The sequence below is a fragment of the Geotrypetes seraphini genome, chromosome 1 (assembly GCF_902459505.1).
Source record: "Geotrypetes seraphini chromosome 1, aGeoSer1.1, whole genome shotgun sequence".
Lineage (NCBI taxonomy): Eukaryota > Metazoa > Chordata > Amphibia > Gymnophiona > Dermophiidae > Geotrypetes > Geotrypetes seraphini.
Genome location: NC_047084.1, coordinates 118,621,704 through 118,646,396, shown reverse-complemented (window position 1 = coordinate 118,646,396; position 24,693 = coordinate 118,621,704). Strand labels below are relative to the sequence as shown.

The following is a 24,693-nucleotide window of genomic DNA, read 5'->3' as shown; positions in this document are numbered from 1 at the left end:
TACCGCACCTTCAAAAAGATATAAAAAGGAAGGAGTCAGTTCTGAGGAAGGCTACTAAAATGGTGTATGGTCTTCTTCATAAGGTATATGGGGACAGACTTAAAGATCTCAATATGTATATTTTGCGTTGCTATAGTGGGTTCCATTTTGTATATATGACTTACAGAATTCCACCAGAAATTGTAATTTAACCTGTCATACTTTTTCCAATTATTCCAAGGTTATTTTAGTAAATTTCAGAAAATCTGGGGACATTAACTGATTTTTGTAATGAATGATTAACTTTTCCCATGATAAGATATTTGATTAAGGGGGAAATGGGTGGGCTTTACTTGTTGTTATTTTATAATACAGGACTAATTGAATAGTTTTACAGTAATGATACTTTTATGTATTATTGAGTAGGGAGGGAGGGGAGGTTATTCTATTCAATAAGAATAATTTAAATATTAGATTTCTTACATAATTTTTAAAATATTACAGAATATTAATTTGTTATGAAATGTTATACTTAAAGCATATATGAGAGTTAATCAAGTGTGTATCTTTAGGTTCATATGAGTTTAACTGCTACACTTGTTGTAACATGCAAAAATGAATAAAGAATTTAAAAACGAAAAAAAATATGTATATTTTGGAGGAAAGGCAGGAGAGGGGAGATATGATAGAGATGTTTAAATATCTAAGTGATGTAAGTGCGCATGAGTCGAGTCTCTTTCATGTGAAAGGAAGCTCTGGAATGAGAGAGCATAGGATGAAGTTAAGAGTTGATAGGCTCAGGAGTAATCTGAGGAAATACTTTTTTACAGAAAGGATGGTAGATACGTGGAACAGTCTCCCAGAAGAGGTGGTGGAGACAGAGACTGTGTCTGATTTCAAGAAGGCGTGGAATAGGCACATGGAATCTCTTAGAGAGAGAAAGAGATAATGATTACTGTGGATGGGCAGACTAGATGGGCCATTTGGCCTTTATCTGCATCATGTTTCTATTTTTCTTTCTACTGTTTGGAACAAAACTCTAGAAGAGACAGTCAGTTTGGACAAGATTTTTTTTCTACCTGGGTGCCAACTTTCCCTCCAGCTCACTTGGGTTTCACCAGTCTTATGTTTACATATTCATTATCCTTCTCCAGAGTCATGATTCTGACAGCTTGGGAGTCCCACATGTGAGAATATTATGCTTGCTTGTCCTTGGAGAAAGCAAAGATACTTACCTGTAGCAGGTGTTCTCCGAAGAAAACAGGCATAATATTCTCACAACCCGTCCACTTCCCCTAGTTGGCTTCTTAACTTTGTTACTGAAATGATAGTCCTGAGAGTCAAAGTTGGGTAGGAAGGCACTGGCACATGCAGTATGGACACTGCCTAAAAATTCAAAGTGACAGCACATTTGGCAGTGTCCTTACTAGGTTCCATGGAGAATGCATACCTACTGGCTTCAGAGAACGTATTTTTGCTATAAGTGATTTATGTCTACCCATTCCATCACACTCAGTATGTTATAGACCTCTGTCCTCAGCCATCTGTTTTCCAAATTGAACAGCCCTTAACCCTTTTAGCCTTTTTCTTCATAGGGAAATTATTCTATCCCTTTTATCATTTTAGTTGACCATCTCTGCTCTATGATAATTGGATCTTCTTTTTTTTCTTATGATTTATTTTAGAATTTTATCCGTGAGAATTCCAAAGAAGCTGGATACTTTGTTGGTCTGAAAAAGGAGCATTCAGTCTGGAAGTGGATCGATGGTACAATCCTGGATGAGTAAGGACCAAATCTTTGTTAACCAATCGATGTGTTGTGGTGCTCATGCTTCCCTTTCCTCTCATTTTCTGAACTCAGCTCTCTTTTTCCTTTTTTGAGAAAAACCCTTCATATTTTCTTTCATATTCTCCCTAATCTATTCAGATCTCAATCAGCTCAGCTCGAGAGCACAAGAAACAGTGTTTTCTATTTCTTGGCTCCAGCACTATGGAATTCTTTCCCATTAGAGGTTCAAGGGAAACTATCTTTTTAAAATGCTTCAAAGCATGGCTTTTCCAGGAGGCATATCATTATCCCAGGACAAGCAGGCAGGTATTCTCACTAGTGGGTGATGTCATCCGACAGAGCCCCGATACGGACATCTTGCAAGCATGTCTTGCTTGAAGAAACTCAGAAGTTTCGAGATGCCCGCACCGCGCATGCGCCAGTGCCTTCCCGCCCGATGTACCGGGCGTGTCTCCTCAGTTCTTTTCTTTCCGCGGAGCTGAGAAGTTTCACTTCATTCTGCGCTGACTGAATTTCAGTTAAATTTGCCTTCTTTGTACCGCGTTATTTGTTTATTTGTTTATTTCTATTTTAACCTTAGTATTTCTTAAAAAAAAAAAAAAAAAAAAAAGTTAAAATTATTTCTTCCGGCGGTTCGGCCGGGCCGGCCTCGTGGCTTAGGCCCAGCGCCTTCGACCTTGCGGCGACGATTTTTTGGCCTATGTCCCGGCCAATCACCGGTTTTAAAAAGTGCAGCAAGTGCCAGCGTGCGATTTCGTTGACGGACCCGCATTGACGCTGCCTTCAGTGTCTTGGTCCAGAACACATACCGAAATCGTGCCGGCCTTGTTCCACACTTACTGCGCGCTCGTTTAAACGGCGCTGCTTGCTCTGGGAGTCGATGTTTAAGATGGAGACTGCTAAGGAGCCGTCTGCTTCCACTTCTACTGATCTTTCGCTGGTCCGTGCGAAACCTGCATCTACGACTCCTGCATCTGGCATTGTGAAGCCGGCATCGTTTACACCGACTTCGACACCGGTGCCTGTCCCCGTCTCCTCGGCTCAGGTACCGCCTTCCACTGTCCCTCCGGTGGTCATCAAAGTGCCTAAGGCTAGTAAGCAGAAGCACTTGGCCACAAAGGAGCGCGAAGACCGTGCTGGAGGACCCCCTTTCGGTGCGGATCCCTCCATATCGGCTTCGCTGCGATCCCTGCTGGAAGCTCAGTTTGTCGAGCTTATGCAGTCTATGGGACCCCGGCTTATCGCCTCCATTCAGGGTGACCTCCCGGTCCCGGTCCCGGGGGGCGGACCGCCCCCTCCCCCTCGTCGTTCGATTTCACTACTCGACGAGGAGGATCAGAGGAGGGCGGCGGGGGCCTCGAGACGGGCTTCCTTTAGTGATATGCCACCTTTGGAGCCCATCACGCCTCCTCGCCATCCGAGTACTATGCCAGCCCCTGATAATCGGAGTCCTGGGCATACTGCATCGCAGGAGGAGTTCTTCCGCACTCCATACCAGGCCTGGGTGGCGTCGCGTGAGTCTGCATCTTTGCCACATCTACGATCCACTGCATCTAGTCCCATCCATTCCATGGAGGCTTCGGGGGACCGTGCGATGCATAGGAGGTCTCGTTCTCCATCCCGACACCGGGAGGGACATCGATCTCGACACTCATCTCGGCACTCCTCGCGTCATTCGGAGGTGTCTCCACAAAAGAAGATGCAGCGTATGGGATACTCCTCATCGGATTTATCCCCGCCTGAGGGACCGGAGTATGAGGAACCATCTACCTCCCATTCTCCTTGCCGCTCTCAGTTCTCTCTGGACCCGGAGGCTTCCACTTCTTCTAGTCCGTCTCGCCGGCCGGCGCTGGCGGACCAACTGTCCTTTTCTTCCTTCCTCCGACAAATGGCGGATGACTTGGATGTAACCTTGGACACTGGTTCTCGATATTCCAAGGAGTATCTGGACACCATGCACTTGCCTCATCCTCCGGCGGAGTCGCTCCGGCTGCCTCTGCATAAACTGCTTGATCAGACTTTCATGCGCTGTTTTGAAACTCCTTATTCCATTCCTGCAGTTCCCAGCAAGCTGGAGGCTCGATACCGCATCGTCCACCACAAAGGGTTTGAGGGAGCGCAACTTTCACATCAGTCCCTCCTGGTCGAGTCCTCCCTCAAACGATCCCATCCCTCTCAGGTTTACGCCTCAGTACCACCGGGCCGAGAAGGGAGGACGATGGATAAGTTTGGTAGACGTATCTACCAGAACTCTATGATGGCGTCTCGAGTGCTCAACTACAATTTTTTCTTTTCCTCATATTTGGATTTTTTCTTGCCGGTGCTCCGCAAGTTCATCCCTTTCATCGATGCTCAGGCTCGATTCGAGTTTGAAGAGGTGGTGGCGACCCATTCCCAGTTGCGTTTCCAACTGATGCAATCCTCCTACGATGCCTTCGAGCTCTCGGCACGTGCTGCTGCCTGTTCGGTAGCCATGCGTCGCCTGGCATGGCTCCGTACGATTGATATGGATCCGAACCTCCAAGACAGGCTTGCGAATGTGCCTTGTGCGGGAGCGGACCTGTTCGATGAGTCTATCGAGACTGTTACTAAGAAGCTTTCGGATCATGAGAAGTCCTTCCAGTCTATCCTGCGGCCTAAGCCCAAGCCTCAACAGTCTCGACCCACTAGGCCGCCTTTGATTTATCAGCGGCGTTATCAGCCGAGGCAAACTCCTCCTGCGAGACAGCCTGCGAAGAGACAGCCTCCCCAGAAGCCTCAACAGAAGCCTCAGATGCCGGCTGCACCCAAGGCTACTCAGCCTTTTTGACTCTCTTCCAGGGAGCATAACCGACCTCGTTCTGTCTTCCCCTGTTTTTCCCATTGGGGGTCGTCTCCATCATTTTTGTCACCAATGGGAGTCCATCACCACGGACCTTTGGGTCCTTACCATCGTAAGAGAAGGATACTCTCTTCATTTCCAACGGGTCCCCCCGGACCACCCGCCAAGAGAGTATCCTTCCAACTCGACGCAGACCGCTCTTCTTCTTCAGGAGGCTCAGGCTCTGCTTCGGCTTCGGGCTGTCGAGCCGGTTCCATTAGATCAGCAAAACCAGGGGTTTTACTCCCGGTACTTCCTCGTTCCGAAGAAGACGGGCGATCTGCGTCCCATTTTGGACCTTCGAGTCCTCAACAAGTTTTTGGTCAAGGAGCGGTTCCGTATGCTGACCCTTGCTTCTCTCTACCCCCTCCTCGAGCAGAACGATTGGTTATGCTCTCTGGATCTCAAGGAGGCCTACACTCACATCCCTATTCATCCGGCCTCCCGCAAGTTCCTCAGATTTCGGGTGGGACATCTACATCTGCAGTATCGAGTGCTTCCATTCGGCCTCTCCTCGTCCCCCAGAGTCTTCACGAAGTGTCTGGTGGTGGTGGCTGCTGCACTCCGAACCATGGGTCTTCAGGTGTTTCCATACCTCGACGACTAGCTCATCAAGGCCCCGTCAGCTCCAGAGGTCATTTCAGCGACCTTGACCACCATTCGTTTCCTGCAAAGCTTGGGCTTCGAGATCAACTTTCCCAAGTCACATCTTCAGCCCACCCAGTCTCTCCCCTTTATCGGGGCAGTCCTGGATACCATTCAGCTTCGAGCATTCCTTCCTCCTCAACGCATGGATGCTCTCCTTCTACTCTGCCAGTCGGTCTCTTCTCGCCAATCCATCTCAGCGAGACACATGATGGTCCTCTTGGGCCACATGGCATCGACAGTTCATGTGACGCCTTTTGCCAGGCTACATCTCAGAATCCCTCAATGGACCCTGGCATCTCAGTGGACTCAGGTGTCCGACCCATTATCCAATCACATTGTGGTCACTCCTGCTCTACGGCAGTCGCTTCTTTGGTGGATGACCTCTTCGAATCTATCCAGAGGTTTGCTGTTTCACTCTCCCCCCCACCAGAAAGTTCTCACGACCGATTCTTCGAACTATGCCTGGGGGGCCCATCTGGATGGTCTTCGCACTCAAGGGTTCTGGACCAGTGCGGAACGACTCCATCAAATCAATCTTCTGGAGCTCAGAGCCATCTTCAATGCTCTCCAAGCTTTTCAACATCTGCTTCACGACATGGTGGTCCTTATTCGCACAGACAATCAGGTCGCCATGTATTATGTCAACAAACAAGGGGGCACGGGCTCGGCCCTTCTTTGCCAGGAAGCTCTTCTAGTCTGGGATTGGGCTGTTCACCACAACGCCTTCCTCAAAGCTGTCTACATTCAGGGGAAGGACAACGTCTTGGCAGACAACTTGAGTCGTCTTCTCCAGCCTCACGAATGGACGCTTCATTCCGACCCCCTTCATCAAATCTTTGCACAGTGGGGGACGCCTCAGATAGACCTCTTTGCAGCCCCCCACAACTTCAAACTGCCTCAGTTTTGCTCCAGGATCTACACTCCTCATCGCCTCGAGGCAGATGCCTTTCTACTGGATTGGGGGAATCGCTTCCTGTATGCGTTTCCTCCATTTCCTCTCATTCAAAAGACTCTGGTCAAGTTGAGATCAGACCATGCCACCATGATTCTGATTGCTCCTCGGTGGCCCAGACAACCTTGGTACTCCCTTCTACTTCAACTGAGCAGCAGAGAGCCGGTGCTTCTTCCAGTGTTTCCTTCACTACTTACTCAACATTCTCTTTAAATGAAACGTTTTCCCTGTGTTAACAGAAATCTGAGAGACCCCTGAAGAAGCCTTTATCTGGGCGAAACGGGTCCCGTTGGGCACGGAGCGTTTACCGGCAGAACAAAAGCCATTATCAAAGATAAGTGCTTTAAAAATTATTGAATATTACTTAGCACTTGTTCTTGAAATACCATTAAGATCTGGTGGAGCTCAATGATTGATACCCTTGCCTACAAAACCGTTTGAAAAATCTTTTATGATCAACGGAGTAGGTATCTGAGAGCTCCACAAATTGAATTGACACAAGTTGAGATCAGACCATGCCACCATGATTCTGATTGCTCCTCGGTGGCCCAGACAACCTTGGTACTCCCTTCTACTTCAACTGAGCAGCAGAGAGCCGGTGCTTCTTCCAGTGTTTCCTTCACTACTTACTCAACATCAAGGTTCACTGCTTCATCCCAACCTGCAGTCTCTCCACCTGACAGCTTGGTTCCTCTCAGCGTAACTCCTCACCAGTTTTCACAGGCGGTGAGGGATGTCTTGGAGGCTTCCAGGAAGCCTGCTACTCGTCAATGCTACTCCCAGAAGTGGACTAGATTTTCTTCCTGGTGTGTTTCCAATTCCAAGGAGCCTCAGCGAGCCTCCCTATCCTCTGTGTTGGACTATCTTCTACACCTGTCTCAGTCTGGTCTCAAGTCTACCTCTATACGAGTCCACCTGAGTGCTATTGCGGCTTTCCATCAGCCTCTACAGGGGAAACCTTTGTCTGCTCATCCTGTGGTTTCCAGATTTATGAAAGGACTTTTCCATGTCAATCCTCCTATCAAACCTCCTCCTGTGGTTTGGGATCTCAATGTTGTCTTGTCTCATCTCATGAAGCCTCCGTTTGAACCTCTCAACAAGGCTCCCCTTAAGTATCTTACCTGGAAGGTGGTTTTTCTGGTGGCCCTTACGTCTGCTCGCAGGGTCAGTGAGCTTCAGGCCCTAGTGGCGGATCCACCGTTCACAGTATTCCATCATGACAAGGTAGTCCTCCGTACTCATCCGAAATTCCTGCCTAAAGTGGTCTCTGAATTTCATCTCAACCAGTCTATTGTACTTCCAGTATTTTTTCCAAAGCCTCATTCTCACCCTGGAGAATCAGCTCTTCACACTCTGGACTGTAAACGTGCTTTGGCTTTCTACTTAGATCGCACCAAGCCACACAGAACTGCTCCTCAACTTTTCGTCTCCTTTGATCCAAACAAGTTGGGACGACCTGTATCGAAGTGTACCATCTCTAATTGGATGGCGGCTTGTATCTCTTCCTGCTATGCCCGGGCTGGATTATCCCTCCCTTGTAAGGTCACAGCCCATAAGGTCAGACCAATGGCAGCCTCTGTAGCCTTCCTCAGATCGACACCGATTGAGGAGATTTGTAAGGCTGCCACTTGGTCCTCGGTTCATACATTCACCTCTCATTATTGTCTGGATACTTTCTCCAGACGGGATGGACAGTTTGGCCAAACAGTGTTACAAAATTTATTCTCTTAAGTTGCCAACTCTCCCACCATCCCATTGAGGTTAGCTTGGAGGTCACCCACTAGTGAGAATACCTGCCTGCTTGTCCTGGGATAAAGCAATGTTACTTACCGTAACAGTTGTTATCCAGGGACAGCAGGCAGCTATTCTCACGTCCCACCCACCTCCCCTGGGTTGGCTTCTCAGGCTAGCTACCTGAACTGAGGAGACATGCCCGGTACATCGGGCGGGAAGGCACTGGCGCATGCGCGGTGCGGGCATCTCGAAACTTCTGAGTTTCTTCAAGCAAGACATGCTTGCAAGATGTTTGTATCGGGGCTCTGTCGGATGACATCACCCACTAGTGAGAATAGCTGCCTGCTGTCCCTGGATAACAACTGTTACGGTAAGTAACATTGCTTTTTTGATCTATCTGGGCTGGGTTGGGCTGAGCACCTCTCTCTTATATTTGCGTAACTTAGGGCCCCTTTTACAAAGCCGTGGTAGCAATTCTCTCATGCTGCATGTGCTATGGAAGAATTGTTACCGTGACTTAGTGTAAATGTTTACTTTACTATCCACTGATTGTATTTCCTTTCTGTATGATGTTTTAAAAAAAGTCTTTATTGAGTTGTTAAGTGACTATAGATTTTCTGATTCAAGATCTTCTGTGTTCATCCCATACTTGTTTGAACTCTATCACCATTTTCTTCTCTACCTCCTTCGGGAGCGCATTCCACGCATCCACCACCCTCTCCGTAAAGAAGAATTTCCTAACAATGTACAGTATAAAAGGGCCAAATACTAATAGAACATAAAAAAGGAAAAACGATACAACTTCCAGATTTGTCAATTTTTAACTTTTTCTTATCCCATCCACCCTAAACAGAAGCAAACTAAATGGAGACTGGGAGTGTTCTATCCTATCACTCAGATGAAAGAGGGAAACTGGACTACTAAAACATCCCCTAAAAGCAAAACAAGAAAAAGAACATACTCAAAGATATAAGATTCATCAGTTACAAAAACTGTCGTTTTTCAAGGCCCCCCAGATCTTTTTCCAATGAGGTTCAGTCTTTTGTCTGATCGCTTTAGGTCATTCCATCTTATAAACATAGCTCAATTTGTTTTTCCATAAAATCAGAGAAGGTATACCAGTTTATTTCCAATAAGAAGCCAACATCAGTTGCATTCAGTAAGTACCTCAATAAAGCTGTTTGATGTTTACAAAATCCAGGGATATCTCGATTGAGCAAAAAGATCCCTGGATCCCAGGGTTTCTCCATGGACAAGCAGGATGAGTCATCCACCCTTGGTGACATCATCCAACGTGCCCTGAAAGCGGATTCGCTCTCCTGGAGGAAGGCGTTTGTAGCCTCCTTCTGAGCATGTACTAGCCCCCTATATATGCCCTTGCTGCAACCTTGTGGCCTCAGTTTTTACCATCCGCTGCCCTGCTCTCCATACAACAACTGCAAGATGGGGGCGTGGCTTGGAGTCGCAGCTGGTAGGTCGGGTGAAGACTGAGCTCCACAGTAACAGGCTTTTGAAAGAAGTTTTAAGCTTTTAAATTAGTTTTATTTTAATGAAAATCGGGAGATTAGTTTAAAAAATGGCAACGAGCAAGCAGCTGAAGAATGAGATGGCTGGCACAAGTTTGGGGAGCGCAAAAAGATCAAAGACAGAACCGGCAACTCCTTCAAAAGTGCTGTTGCCCAAAGAAGATAACGGAGACATTTTTGCAGAGCTGAAACTAATTAAAGAAATTGTCTCAGACAATGCTCAAAAGCTGCAGGAACTGAATGACGAAGTTTTACACCTCACAATACGGTATGGAGAAGATTGAAGTTAAATTAGATCATATTGAAAAGAGAACAGCTGCAAATGAATCTGAAGTACGGATATGCAAATCATATAGAGAGAAAGTAGATACTCTCTGAAGGGAGCTTGAAGATTGTATTAACAGAGGAAAAAGGAACCATTTAAGAATAATTGGGCTCCCGGAGGGAGTTGAAAAAAATGATACAATCTCCTTCCTTGAAAACTTTCTCCCGAAGATTCTGCCTCTCAAGACAAAATATCCATTGGAAATTGAGAGGGCTCACAGGATCCCTTCAAGGAAAACAGCTAAAATACTGGGGCCATGTCCAATTATTTTTAAACTTATTTTTAAGCTTATGATATTTAGGAGTCCCAGCCTATTTTTGCTTATTTTCATAAGGCTACTTCTTTTATTTCCCTCCTATTGTTTTTTTACCATAATCGTCCTTCTTTCTATCATTATTATTGTATTTCATTACCCTGCCTTTCCCTTTGTTTTCCTTTTCTGTTTATTCTGTTAGTCGTTAATTTAATATGTTTTGTTCAGTGTTCATCTGTCTTTTATAACCCTTGTGTTATCTGTAAATTGAATGATTTGTTCATCGCTTAGATATTTGAGTAAGCGATTACCGTAATCAAATACTTATTAAACTTGAAACTTGAAGGCATCAGCAAGTCATGGAAATTATACGGCTTGCAAAAGAAAATAGAAACTTGAAATGTCAAGCTTCAAAAATTCATATAGTGCCGGATTTCGCTAAGGTCACCGCAGAAAAAAGGAAAAAACTACTAGAATTGCGACCACAAATGAGAAGTCTAGGGGCAAGATACGGTTTGCTATACCCAGCTATAATGAAGGTTACATATGCCAAAAAGACAGTGAGTTTTGAAGATCCTGAAAAGTTAAGGGTCTTTTTGGATGCATGTGAACAACCGATGGCTTCATGAAAAGAAAAAAAAATGGGTTCTAATGTCATTAACTTGTAATTACTTATTATTTGACTAATTTTTATGTTTTTATTTAAACAAAGTTGGGATATTCACATAAGGAGCTGAATGGAATGAAAGATGGAATCTTTTTTTGAATTAACTGTTATAACAGTCCTGGATGTAAGTGTTAATAGATGAAACTCTATTTAGAACACTATAAAAAATGCTCAAGATTTATATAAATTAGATGGTTGCCATGGCGTATAGAATAACTAAGGAATATTCCAGATTTGGAACTGAAGTCTGGAATTGTATCGCGCCACTAACCTGGAAGAAAGAGGCAACATCTTAGAATAACATTCTGAACTGTGTGTAACTAGAGGCCATTTACCACAAGGTATCAGGCAAAATATATTTAAGTGTTTGGCAATTACTACAAGTTTGGCGACAGCGGCGGCTCATACGCAGGCAACCCTGCCCCAATACCTGACTCTGCTGAAGGGATGAAAAGGTGGGGGTGTAGCACCGGAGTCCCAGCTGCGGTCGAACCTTGCTCCACGTGTGCGGGGGTGAGCGTCGCTCTTGGATCACATGTTGTGGGCTCCCCAGTCGCTCCTTGTGGCGTAGACTGGGGCGACTGGGGAGCCCACAACATGTGATCCAAGAGCGACGCTCTTTTTGAAAGGGAAGGAGCTGCAAGAAGATGGGCGTATAAAATACATTTTGCAGGGACAATATTTGAGAGCTTTTGAATTTGCCAGAAACGGAAATGCCTCTGAAACAGAGTTATGAGATCCTGATGTTAACATAACGATAGTGATTTGGAGTCACCATACTAAGGTTTCTTTAACAGATATTTGACTGCATTTATATCAGCTGAAGAAAGATGTAATTCCAGATTCTAAGTTTGGATTGTTTCCTTAGAAGATAAAAGGAAGAATAGGATAGATCCTGTCTGAAAGTTGGGTTTCTCAGCGAAAATATCTAGATACATCACATTTAAAACTTTAACTATGTTCTTACATTTTTAAACCGGGAGCTTAAAATTAAATTTGCTTAGGGGAAGTATTTTTATGGCTCTTGTGGAGGATAAATATAATTAATGATAGTTTTGGTATGGATAAAGATTATAGTAGAGTAATGGAATTTAAGTTGGGTTATATAAATTTTAAGATGATTAGATTAGAATTTATCATTAGTCCATATTCATTAAATGATTTATTAGAGAAATATTAAATCGATTTTATTACATAGTTAAATATAAATAATAAGTATTAAATATAAATAATGTTTAAAGGGAGATAAGGGTAAACATTATATTAATTACTTCATTATTTAATGTCATCTTATATAAGAATATTGCAGATTTAGGAGAAATTCAAAAGGGGTAGTATAAATTTTTTAGAAGGGATAAATTGATATATAGTTTATATAGTTCATTTTGTCAAAATATTTTCTTAGATGAAATATTGGAATAAAGGGATGTGAATTGTGGAGTCTTTTTATTATAATTTGTCTAATGTATTGATTTTAGAGTTGCACCTAATTATATTAATTTTACAAATAATCTACAGGAAATGGATATAATTTAATAATAACTGTTATTTAAACATGTTAATTTATGAAGTTGCACAAAGATATTTTATTAGATAATATGAATTCATTTAGGGTTTTTATTATTTAAATGTTTACAAATATCAATAATATTTTTTAATGGGTATGTATGGGTATGTATCAAAGTTAGTTTAAGAATATATAACTTATGATTTAGACTATATAACTTAATGGCTTATTATTCTGTATAATTATTTTTTTTTTAAATTTAGCCTGTGAAGAGTTCTTTTTCACCTGATATCAAATGTGCGTTTCCAAGTTTTCACTATTAATTTGGGGAGTGGGAAAGGGTGGGATGGGGATATGAGGGAAGGGGTTGGGAGATAAGGGGGGGTTTATTTCAGTTCTTAGAATGGGGAAAAGTGATTGTTTAATGTATATTCATTGCAATTTGAATTATGGGAAGATATTTATAAGTATTATATATAAACTATATAATGGATTTTAAAATATTTTCCCTAAATGTTAATGGCTTCAACCATCTGATTAAAAGGAAAAAAATATATATTATTTTTAAAACAACAGGATGCTGATATTTGTTATATTCAAGAGACTCACTTATCTAATATAGAATCTACAAAATTAGAGGGAGGTTGGGTAAAGCATTGTTTTTTTGCCCCTGCCCAGCCTTGATGAAGGCTGGAGTAGTTATTTTAGTGAAAAGGAAATGTAATGCTTTATTTAAATTAGTTGCTTCTGATCCTTTAGGAAGATGGGTACATGTAGAAATGAGTATGGGAAATACTACAATGGCGTTCTTTAATGTATATGCCCCGAACTCGAACCAAAATGAATTTTTAAAGTCTCTACAACAACTGATATTACCACTGGCTGCCTCTAATTTAGTGGTGGCTGGGGATTTTAATGCTGTTATGGATCCTTTGTTGGATAAAAAACTTAGTAAAATTATGAAATCATTGGGTTTGGATAATTTTGTAAATTCTTGTGATTTAAAAGATATATGGTGAATACTTCATTTTGATGGTCGGGAATTTTCTTTTTGTTCACATGTTCATAAATCCTTCTCAAGAATAGACATTTTTGTTTCAAATCAGTTAGTACAACAGATAACACAAGCCTCCATAGATCCAATTATTTTGTCTGATCATGGAGGTGTGTGGATTGAACTCAAAATTGCTGATCAAGATAATAGTAGACCTGTGTGGAGATTTGATAATACATTGCTTGCGGATTCAAAATTTTGTGATGATTTTCAATTAAAAATGAATGATTATTTCCAACTTAATGCCACAGAAGAAATTTCTATGGAAACCTTGTGGGATGCTTTTAAGGCAACCATAAGAGGACAAATTATTTCTTATTCGGCATATCTTAGGAAACAGGTCAAAAGACAATTTTTCAGTCTGGAGCAGGAAATTAAGCTTTTGGAATCAAAATTGATTGATAAATGGGAGTATTCAACGTTACAGGCTCTTTTAAAAGCTAAATGTAAATTTAATGAGATTTCTTCTAAATTGTTAAGGAAAGATTTATTTTCTCAACAAGCATTGTATTATGGAAACTCAAATAAGGCGAGAAGATTATTGGCAAATTATCTTAAAGCAAAAAAAAGGAAGACAAAAATTATTGCCATTAAAGATGAGAAAGGTGACACTTATACTCAAGTTGAGCCGATTTTAAAACAATTTTTAAAGTTTTATAAAGCTCTTTATTCTTCTGAGCCTTATTTAGATAAAGAAAAAGATGGTTTTGAGTTTTTAAAATTATTAAAGGGACCTAAAATTCCTGAACATATAAAAGAAAGTCTTGAAGAGCCTATATCACTAAAAGAATTGCAAACAGCATTGAAATCCCTTAGAGTTGGGTCCGCTCCAGGTGGCGATGGTTTTACGGTAGAGTTTTATAAATCATTTCAAATTACCCTATTACCTCATCTATTAAATTTATATCAGGTTCAACTAAATAAAGGTTGCATTACAGGTACTATGGCAGAATCGTTAACTATAGTTTTGCCAAAGCCAAATAAAGATTTCACATTGGTTTCAAACTATAGGTCTATTTCATTAATAAATGTAGATGGAAAACTTTTGGCCCTACATTTGGCTAAGGCTCTCCCTTATATAATTGGTATGCACCAAACAGGGTTTGTTGCTCAGAGACATTCTTCCAATACACCAGGTTGGCTTTTCATATGTTATATTTAACAAAAGCCACGAAGGATCCGGCCTTTTCTGTATCCTTGGATGCAGAGAAGGCCTTTGATCGGGTGGAATGGGCCTTTATGTATCAAGCAATGGATTGGTTTGGTGTAGGTCCAGGGTTTATACAAATGATCCAAACATTGTATAGCTCCCCTGTTGTAGAATATGTATAAATAATAATTTTTCAGAGAGTTTCAATTTGCAAAGGGGGGCTAGGCAAGGTTGTCCCTTGTCTCCTTTACTTTTTGATATTGTTTTAGAACCCTTGTTATTAGCTATTCAGAATACAGGGTATTCCTCGTACTGATCGGGAATACAAGGTCTCTGCTTATGCAGATAATATATTGCTTCATTTGAGGTATCCTGAAACAACCATTCCATGCTTGCTTGAACTAATAGAGAAGTTTGGGAAATTTTCAGGATATAAAATAAACTGGAGCAAATCAGAAGTTCTTCCACTCAATGTACACTGTACAAAAGGTTTATTTGATTCATTTCCCTTTACTTGGAAGGAGGAGGAAATAAAATATTTAGGTATTTGGATAAAAAATATGCTGGAAGAAACAATGAAATTGAATGAAATTTTTTTATTAAAGAGGGTAACAAAATTATGTGAGCAATGGAATCTTTTACATTTGTCTTGGTGGGGGAGAGTCCAAACTATTAAGATGATGATTTTGCCTGTAGTTTGTTACCAAATGGGTATGATACCAGTTTTTTTTCAGGGGTCTTTTTATAAAAAGTTAAACAGTATTCTTACAAAATTTATTTGGCTGGGTAAAATTGCTAGAATTGCCTTAGTGTTTTTACAAAAGCCAATAGCAGAGGGTGTAGTAAATTTTTCTAATTTTTATAGGTATCATCAATCCTATATTATGCGCCAGGGTATGTATTGGGTCCTCCCAGAGCTCATGGATAAGCTCCCAGATTGGTTGAAGTTGGAATGGCAACTTTTGTTTCCTCTCAGGCTCTCCTATGTTCTTGGTATTCAAATGCCTGTGGAGGGGCATAATCAAAAAAAGCGTCTAAGTCCCCTTTTGGCCTAAGTCCTTAAACGTTCAACGCAGAAGCAGGGAAAGTGTCCATAACCAAAACAAACATCCTTGTTTTGATTATGGCCTTCCTCTGCCTAAACGCCCAATCTCCACTACGTCTACAAGTACACCTACACGACGTCTACACTTTTTAGCCATAATGAAACAAAAAAACGCCTAAGCCCCAAACGTCCAACAGAAGGGCTTTTAGGCGAAGGAGGAGCCAGTCCTTCGCCTAAAAGCTGGATTCTGTAACCGGTGTCTGTCAAAAACAACACCGGTTACAGAATTCCCCCCCCCCCCCACAACCATCCAGGCAGGAGGGTGCCCAAGCCCTCCTGCCATGTCAAACAGCGACCCCCCCCCCCCTTCCAACAACATCGGGGCAAAAGGGAGCTCAAGCCCTCTTGTCCCGGCCAACCGCCGCCTCCCCGCCGATATTGGGGCAAGAGGGAACCCAAGCCCTCTTGCCCCGCCGATTAACATCGGGCCAGGAGAGAGTCCAAGCTCTCCTGGCCTCAGCGACCCCCCCCGCGCGACTGGCTTGGGCCAGGAGGAAGCTCAAGCCTTCCTGGTCCCGGCGATCACCCCTCCCGCAACTTGTTCGGGCCAGGAGGGAGCCCAAGCCCTCCTGGCCGAGGCGACCACCCCCCCTGCCACTCGTTCGGGCCAGGAGGGAGCCCAAGCCGTCCTGGCCCCGGCGACCACCCCCCTCCCCCCGTGACTCGTTTGGGCCAGGAGGGAGCCCAAGCCCTCCTTGCCCAGGCGACCACCCCCCCCGCGACTCGTTCGGGCCAGGAGGGAGCCCAAGCCCTCCTGGCCCAGGCGACCCCCTAGCCCCACCCCGCACTACATTACAGGCAGGAGGGATCCCAGGCCCTACTGCCCTCGATGCAACCCTCCCTCCCCCCAACGACCGCCCCCCCAGCCGACCCGCGACCCCCCCGGCCGACCCCCATGACCCCCCAACCCCCCTTCCCCATATCTTTTTTCAAGTTGGCCGGACAGACGGGTGCCAAACCTGCCTGTCCGGCAGGCAGCCAACAGCAGAATGGGGTCAGATTGGCCCAGCCGTCCCAAAGCCCCGCCCACAGTTGGGGCGTAAGGCTCCCGGGCCTATTCTGATTGGGCTCTCTCCTGGTTCGATGTTAATTGTGAGGGGGGGTGATTGATCACGGCAGGAGAAATGCCTCATCTCCCCTACCGCGATGCCATCACTCCTCTACCGGAACTGCCGTGACCTGCGGCAGGAGAGATAGGGCATCTCTCCTGCCGCGGGTCGCGGCAGTTCGGGTAGAGGAGTAATGGCATCGCTGTAGGGGAGATGAGGTATCTCTCCTGTCACGATGGTTGCGGTGGGTAGGTTGCCGGGCCGCTGAACTGATGGCGCCAGCGGCCATCAGCTCAGCGGCCCCTTTTTCGGCACTTAAGACCTGGTTTGATTATGTCTAAGTCAAAAAGGTCTAAGTGCCGACTAGGCAACCTGTAAATGTTTTGGTTATACTTGCTGTATGCCTAGGTGTAAGTTGGCCCACCTCCAGCCCTTTCCTCCCTCCTCTTTTCTCTCTGTGCGTCTAGAGGCAGGGGAAAGGCCTAAGCTGTTTTTAGATATGTCTAAAAATCAGCTTTGGTTATGGGTACTTGGACGATCAGGCTTTTTGATCGTCCAAGTAGCCATTTAGGACACTTTTTAGACGTTTTTTTTTTTTATTATTACCCCCATAGTGTATAAAGAAAACAGAATATTAATAGATACATGGAAAACTATAAGATATGTCAATAATTTAACACCTATTCCAATACAAAAATCTACAACTCAAACTATATGGCTGAACTCCAAGATTCAAATTGGCGGGTTTAAGGTCGTCTGGAAGTATTGGATTATAGCAGGTATACGTATTTTAGATGATGTTATATCTAATGGTAAACTGCTTGATCTTTCAAAGATGCAACAAAAATTTGGACTTGATAAATCATAAAGTTATAGATGGTTGCAACTGAAGCAGGCCATTCAGGCAGGGTTCCCTGAATAGAAAAATCTTAATCAATATAGTTTAGAATTCTTGTGCTTTCAGGCGGACTTTCTGGGACACCAGGCCGCACAGTGGTATAAATGAATATCTGGATATATGAATAAAAAACCAAAGACTGGTCTTAGAGACATTTGGAGCATTGAGATTAAACATCAAATTACTGCGTCTCAATGGCCACGAATTTGGTCTTGGAGGATGAGATGTACATTGTCCGCATCTATGAGGCAAACATGGTTTTTCATGTTGCATAGAGCATTCTGGACCCCTGTTCGTTTGCAAAAATTAGATTGTTCTAAGTCTAATAAATGTTGGCACTTTCATTTATTGTTCTATTGCCCTTTTATTTTGAATTTTTGGAAATCAATATGGGGCCAAGTAAATTGTCTGTGGCCTTATCATATGATACAGTTTTATTTGGCATGTCTATGAGGGCGAAGAGCCAAATTTCTACCAACAATAATAAGCTTTTACTTATCCTAACAGGAGTTGCCATACTAAACTAAACTAAACTAAGCCTTAAGTTTATATACCGCATCATCTCCACGCAAGCGGAGCTCGACACGGTTTACAAAGCTTAAAAATACAAGAAGAGGGGAGATAGAGTTTACAAGGGCATATGAAAAGGGGGAAGTAGGAAGGAGATGTTATATATTAGAGAAAAGCCAGGTTTTCAGTTGTTTCCGGAACAGCTGGAGGGAGCCCAGGTTTCGCAGCGGGATAGTGAGGTCGTTCCAAAGGCCCGTGATTTTGGAGAGGAGGGATCTTCCCAGTTTGCCTGCGTGGGGGATGCCACGTAGAGAGGGGAAGGATAGTTTATGTCTGTGGGCGGATCTGGTGGTAGCAGGCGTTTGGGCGAGGAAGGCTAGAGGGATTAGTGGCGGAAGGATGCCATGAATTATCTTGAAAGCTAGACAGGAGCATTTGAAGTGAATTCTGGAAAGTACAGGGAGCCAGTGAAGCTTGGTAAGTAAGGGGGATTTGCCGACCAGGGGGGTCAGGTACACGTTGCCAGTTAGAAAGTTGGGTACGGGCAGCTGCCCGAAGTTGCCTGGCTGGGAAGTGAGGAGCAGCACCCGATGGCAGAGGGCTGCTCCTGAAGAAATCCGGTGAAGTCAGCAGGAGATTCGGGGGCGGAGCAGGGCTCCCACGCGGCCCGAGTCTCGGGTTGAAAGTGAGGAGCAGCACCCGATGGCAGAGGGCTGCTCCTGGAGAGAGAAAAAATGGTGAAACTCGCAGGAGATTCGGGGGTGGAGCAGGGCTCCCACGCTGCCCGAAGTTGCTGGGCTGAGAGTGAGGAGCAGCACCCGAAGGCAGGGGAGCTGCTCCCGAGGAGGTCAGGCGAAACTGTAGGGTTTCGGGGGCGGAGCAGGGCTCCCACGCGGCCCGAGTCTCTGGTTGAAGTGAGGAGCAGCACCCGATGGCAGAGGGCTGCTCCTGAAGAAATCCGGTGAAGTCAGCAGGAGATTCGGGGGCGGAGCAGGGCTCCCACGCGGCCCGAGTCTCGGGTTGAAGTGAGGAGCAGCACCCGATGGCAGAGGGCTGCTCCTGAAGAAATCCGGTGAAGTCAGCAGGAGATTCGGGGGCGGAGCAGGGCTCCCACGCGGCCCGAGTCTCGGGTTGAAGTGAGGAGCAGCACCCGATGGCAGAGGGCTGCTCCTGAAGAAATCCGGTGAAGTCAGCAGGAGATTCGGGGGCGGAGCAGGGCTCCCACGCGGCCCGAGTCTCGGGTTGAAGTGAGGAGCAGCACCCGATGGCAGAGGGCTGCTCCTGGAGAGAGAAAAATGGTGAAACTCGCAGGAGATTCGGGGGCGGAGCAGGGCTCCCACGCTGCCCGAAGTTGCTGGGCTGAGAGTGAGGAGCAGCACCTGAAGGCAGGGGAGCTGCTCCCGAGGAGGTCAGGCGTAACTGATAACATTTAATTGGAAGAATTGGAGTAGATTGAATTATAGTTTTTGGTAGAATTCAGTGTCATATTTATAAGATGGAAAGAACAATATCTATTCAGAAAGTAAATTTCAATAAATTTCAAGATGTATGGGAGCCATTAACAACTTATTGTAATGAGTAAGAATCATTTTTCCCAAATAGTACAAATGAAAGGAAGGGGAGGGGGGATAGTTTTTGATTTTTCATTACTTGAATTGAATAGAATGAAGAACCTTGATGTATGTGTTATGTGATATATGAAAGGGGGAAAGGAGGGAGTGGGGGGATTTCTGATTTTTTTTATATAATATATTGTGAATGGATGAAGTATGATAGGGGCGGGAGGGTGGGGGTTAAATGTGATTACTTTATGTTCATTTTGATAGAAAATCAAGTGATGTTTTTAAGTTCAAATGTTAATTTGTGGTACACTTGTTGTAAGTTGTAAAATAAATAAAGATTTATTTAAAAAAAAAAAAAAAATCCCAACAACTGCAAGATGAAGATAGACCAGAAAATGAGCATCTGGGAGAAGCACAACTCGTGGAGCATGGCGGATGCCTACAACATCTGTGTCTGGGAGAAGCACAACTCATGGATTCCTGCCCGCTCTGCTTGCAGATGTCCCCGAGGCCCTGCAAGCACAGACTATACATTCTACGGGACCTCATGGAGGATTCCCCAGTGGCGCACATACAGAAGAAAAAACTGGCATAAACCCGCGAGGAGGCGAGAGTAGCTCCACACCTGCCTGCTTCTGGACACTCCAGGCCACCCCGTTCCCGACAGGGAGCAGCATTACTGGCAAAACCTACTACCGCTTCCCCAGCCAAGCTCTCCACCTCAGCTCACCTCCAGGAACAGGCAACGGTGCTTTCAATCCTCTTTCTACTTCCCCATCTGCAAATCAAGTCGGCACTCTCCCCACAGCAAGAAGCGTTGAGGCTGACATTGCAGCCACCAGATGACAGCACTGCACATGAGTCCCTCCTTCTGCACTCCTCTTCAGCAGCAAGGGCTCCCCCAGCAGCCACCTGCTTGGCGCTGACCCCGGAACAGCCACGCAGAAAGCCCCATCCGCAGTGCCCCCTTAAAGGGACAGTGCACAGAAAATTTTTCCAACTACAGCTCAGATCCCCAGCCAGCACAGGGACACCCCCCCCAAGGCAGGCCAAGCATAGGAGGCACTGCAGATCTCCTTCTTCAACTTCTTCCAGCAAGTGGAGCCCTCCCAGATGTACCAAGTACAGGAAGCACTGTAGATCCTCATTCTCATCCTCCATCCACCTTATTTCCCGTTGGGAGGGGCAAGAAGGCTGATAACCACCGCTGTGACTACACCCCCTGATATGCTCAGAACACAGTGTCAGCGGACCATGGTGGACCTCTGGTGACACCTTAACTGCACCAGCAACTCTGGGACTTGTTCAGCAGCCTCATCTAATGATTTGTGGTACCCGCCTTGGCACCCAGGCTCCCTGCAGTGGTGCCATTCCCACTGGAAGAGCCAGCTATGTCATCGGGCTGGATGAGGACAACTCCCTCATGATCGCTCACCCACTTCCCATATCAAGAGAGTGTCTACTCGCCATCTGACACGAGTGACCATCAGGGACACCATGATCGGGAGTGCTCAAAGACACTCTACCCAAGACTCCAACATCAGCCCCTCCAACTGAGGACTTAATGTAGCCCAAGTTCCTTCAAAAAGTATCCATGGCACTGGCACTCTCCGTACCCAGCTGCTTCCAGAACCAACTAATGAAGAAAGGGGCATTCTAAAATACTTGGACAGATCCTGATAACAATACCTATCCACAAGTTACTGTTAGACTGGCAGATACCACTCTTGGGAGTAGCAGTCTCAAAAAGACTGGACCTCAAGTACCAGATGACACTCACACTGGGCTTCGACAAACCTCAACTCTTGCATTGTGGAGTTGGCTCTAAAGAAAGCCAGAAGCTCCAAGTCACACACAAATGACTCACCAGGAAAAGAACACAGGACCCTGGACACTGTGGGGAAGAAAGTCTAACACGGAGCCCTCCTAAATGCCAAGATAGATGCCAACCTCTTCCAACTAATCCTCTACAATGACACCCTAGTGAGGAAAACGGAAGAGGCCATGGCCTCACTCCCACCAGACTGTAATTCCATCTTGGCGCCCATTCTCCAGGACATGGAGGAGTGCAGAAAACACATGAGCAGAGCTGCCTTTGAAACCTCCTCCTGCACAGCTAGGGTAGCCATCTCAGCAAGGCACATGGCATGGAAAAAAGCTTACCCTCCAACCTTTATGGCTCTAGCTAGGAAGTCCTGCACGTGAGAATATACTGCCTGCTTGTTCTGAGATAATGCACAATTACCTGTAACAGGTATTATCCGTGGACAGTAGACAGATATTCTCACAACCCTCCCACTTCCCCTAGCTGGCTTCTTAGCTTTTTTTATGGAACTGTTGGTCCCGCGAGCCATCAGGCGGGAAGGCACTGGTGTATGCGCTGTACGGGAAGTCTTGAGACTTTGCAAAGTTTTTTTAAAGTGGCAGTACACTTTAACATTGTCCGTACTTAGCTCTGTGGATGATATCACACACATGTGAGAATATCTTCCATCTGTCGCTGGATAACACCTGTTATAGGTAAGTAACTGTGCTTTTCCTTGTCCTTTGGAGATTAACTAACTACAAGATTGTGTTATTGACTGTATTCCATTGTTGCTTCATTCTTTTCTGGTTTTTGTTTACAGATTTTTTCATATACAAGTATCAGAGGCTGATTCAAACTGTGCACGTGTGTCTTCTGGGGAGCTTTGGTCCGAGGTCTGCTCAAAGCACATTCAGTGGATCTGTGAAAAGAATGCGTCCAAGCTCGAGTAATAGCCCTTCACTGGAGAGCTTCAGAAAAGCCAGCGCAAGGAAGTGCTCCAAGATTTTCCTAACTCTATAATATCTAATCAGGGTTGGAGTATTTGGTGTAATTAAGATGGAAAACTAATTTGGAAATTCCAATTATTGGATTTCTTAAAGAAAATTATTTTGACCATCTACCTTTAGCGATCATACAATTTTGGCCCTTCCTTCCAAGTTAATATTCCCTGCCTTAGTTCTGTTTTTTTATCTTCTGTGGATCTCACTGTCCTTTGTTCCTTAAATCTCCCTTTCTGTGTCTTTGGTATTGCCCATTTTTGTATATCCCATCATGTCTTCTGTTCCCTCTGTGATTGCTACAATATTTGTCAAGCCTTTCAGTCATATCCGCAAAAAAGAACCACGATCTTGAAAGTGTAAGCCATACAACAGAATTCAAACTACAATATATGAGATCATATGATCTATGGTGGTCTTGAGTTTAATAATCAACTTTTTATAATCATGGTACACTACGCAACTCTGAAGTAACCAATATTGTAAAAAAAACTGGGAAAAACATTTTTATGTAACGAAATAAAAGAAAAAATGTTCTTACATTCAAAAGGCATTCAGAAATAATAGTTTGAATATATGAGAGACTGACATAGAACCTAAACTGATAGGGGGCAGCAGCCACCTGAAAAGTCATTTGATGTTTGGGGTTTTCTGAAGCAGCCTAAAGCGAAACATGGTCCATGTTGAGACATAGTAACATAGTAAATGATGGCAGATAAAGCCTGACGGTCCATCCAGTCTGCCCATTAAAAATACATGATTAAATTAACTTGTCTCTTCTTGTGATATTTCTGGGTCATAGACTGTAAAGTCCACCTGGTCTTGTCCTGGGTTCCAAATGCTGAAGTCGCCATCCAAACTCACTCCAGCCTATCCAACCATCCTGTTTGCAGGAATTCTACCCTAAAGTCTGCCCAGTAACATCCTCATGTTCCAAGTTAGTGGAATTCCCATTGATGTCCTCCCCAGCCCATCCTACGCCAAATCACCAATCTTTTAATGTGGACTTTATTTTAATGAATGTTGCCCAAACTGAGGATACATTTTGAAGATAAGTGCATTTTTTGTATTTATATAAAAATATTTTCTTCACATTTGAGTAATGTGTCATGATTATAAAAACTTGATTATTGGGACTTAAAGAGATTTTATTATCTATGGCAGTCTCAGTTGATATGAGCACGCATAATAATATTTTGATGAATTGTATTGTTATAGGTTATGCTTTCAAGACTGGGGGATCTTTATGGATTTGATTTTACACTTGTACTTGTTTTTTTCTTTGAAGTTTCCCTGTTGCGTTTTAGGTTTAGGCCTCTCAGTTATGGCTTCATCCCTATAGTCGCCTCTCTGTTCTTTTACTAAACCTATCACTGTTTTTCTCTAGCTCCAAATATTTACCTATGCATAAGTCTCCTTGTTATTGCCAACTTCTTATTTGTAAATATAGTGGTACCTTGGATTACGAGCATAATCCGTTCCAGGAGCATGCTCGTAATCCAAAATGCTCGTTTATAAAAATAAAGTTCCTCATAGAAAATAGTGGCAACAGCAACGATTCGTTCTAGATCCCGGGGTCTATACCTGTCGGGTGCCGAATGCTGCAGTGCCGTCTCCTCCGTCTGCTTCCTCCGTCAGTCATCTGAAGAAGAATCCCACAGTGCCGCTTCGGTGGGGGGGGGATGTCAGCCAATGGAGAACCCCGCAGTGCCGCTTCAGAGGGATGCCTCCTCCATCCGCCAGCCAGCCCTCCACGTCGGATGCCCCCCGCATGCTGGAGAGCCCCCACCTGAGCCCACGCAGCTGAGCGCTGCCCCACCCGTACGCTGTGCACGACATGCACAACACCGATGATTGACGCTGTACGCATCACATGTAACGTGCAGGCAGGACAGCACCCGGCCGCACAGGCCCAGAAAGAGGTCCTCCAACCTGCGGTAGGCACCCGATGTAGAAGGCTGGACGGAAGAGGAATCCCCCTGGACTGTAAGTGCTCGTTGATCGGGGCAGTGCTCGGTTTGCGAGTCAAAAGTTTGCTGAGTGTTTTGCTCATCTTGCAAAACACTCACAAACCGGGTTACTCGCAAACCGAGGTACCACTGTATTCTCTTTTAATATCTCTGAACTGAGCTTTTTCAAGTAGTATTGCTACATTATGGAATTTTTTAAGTGGTGAAAGTTCATCTTGAGGATAATTTCAATGATGATGTTTTAGCAGTGTTGACATGATCTGATTTTGATCTCTTAGCCAATAGGATTTTCTAGTGTTATGATAACTGGATTATCTTTTATTTTTTTATAATTTTTATAACTTACATCA

At 44.4% G+C, this 24,693-nt stretch overlaps 1 protein-coding gene across 3 annotated transcripts in view; it reads left to right on the top strand.

Moving 5' to 3' along the window:
- LOC117356858 (killer cell lectin-like receptor subfamily B member 1) overlaps positions 1–24,693 on the top strand; it is a 128,933-nt gene that overhangs the window by 68,052 nt on the left and 36,188 nt on the right. For 2 of the 3 annotated variants that reach the window (XR_004538724.1, XM_033936673.1), the window contains exon 5: positions 1,665–1,762. Coding sequence is in view for 2 of the 3 variants with exons in the window: in XM_033936673.1 (XP_033792564.1) it covers positions 1,665–1,762 (98 nt within the window). In the remaining variant the exon portion in view is untranslated. Of the gene's footprint in view, positions 1–1,664; positions 1,763–22,195; positions 22,322–24,693 lie in introns of all 3 variants that reach the window. The other variant, XM_033936658.1, reaches the window with a different exon arrangement.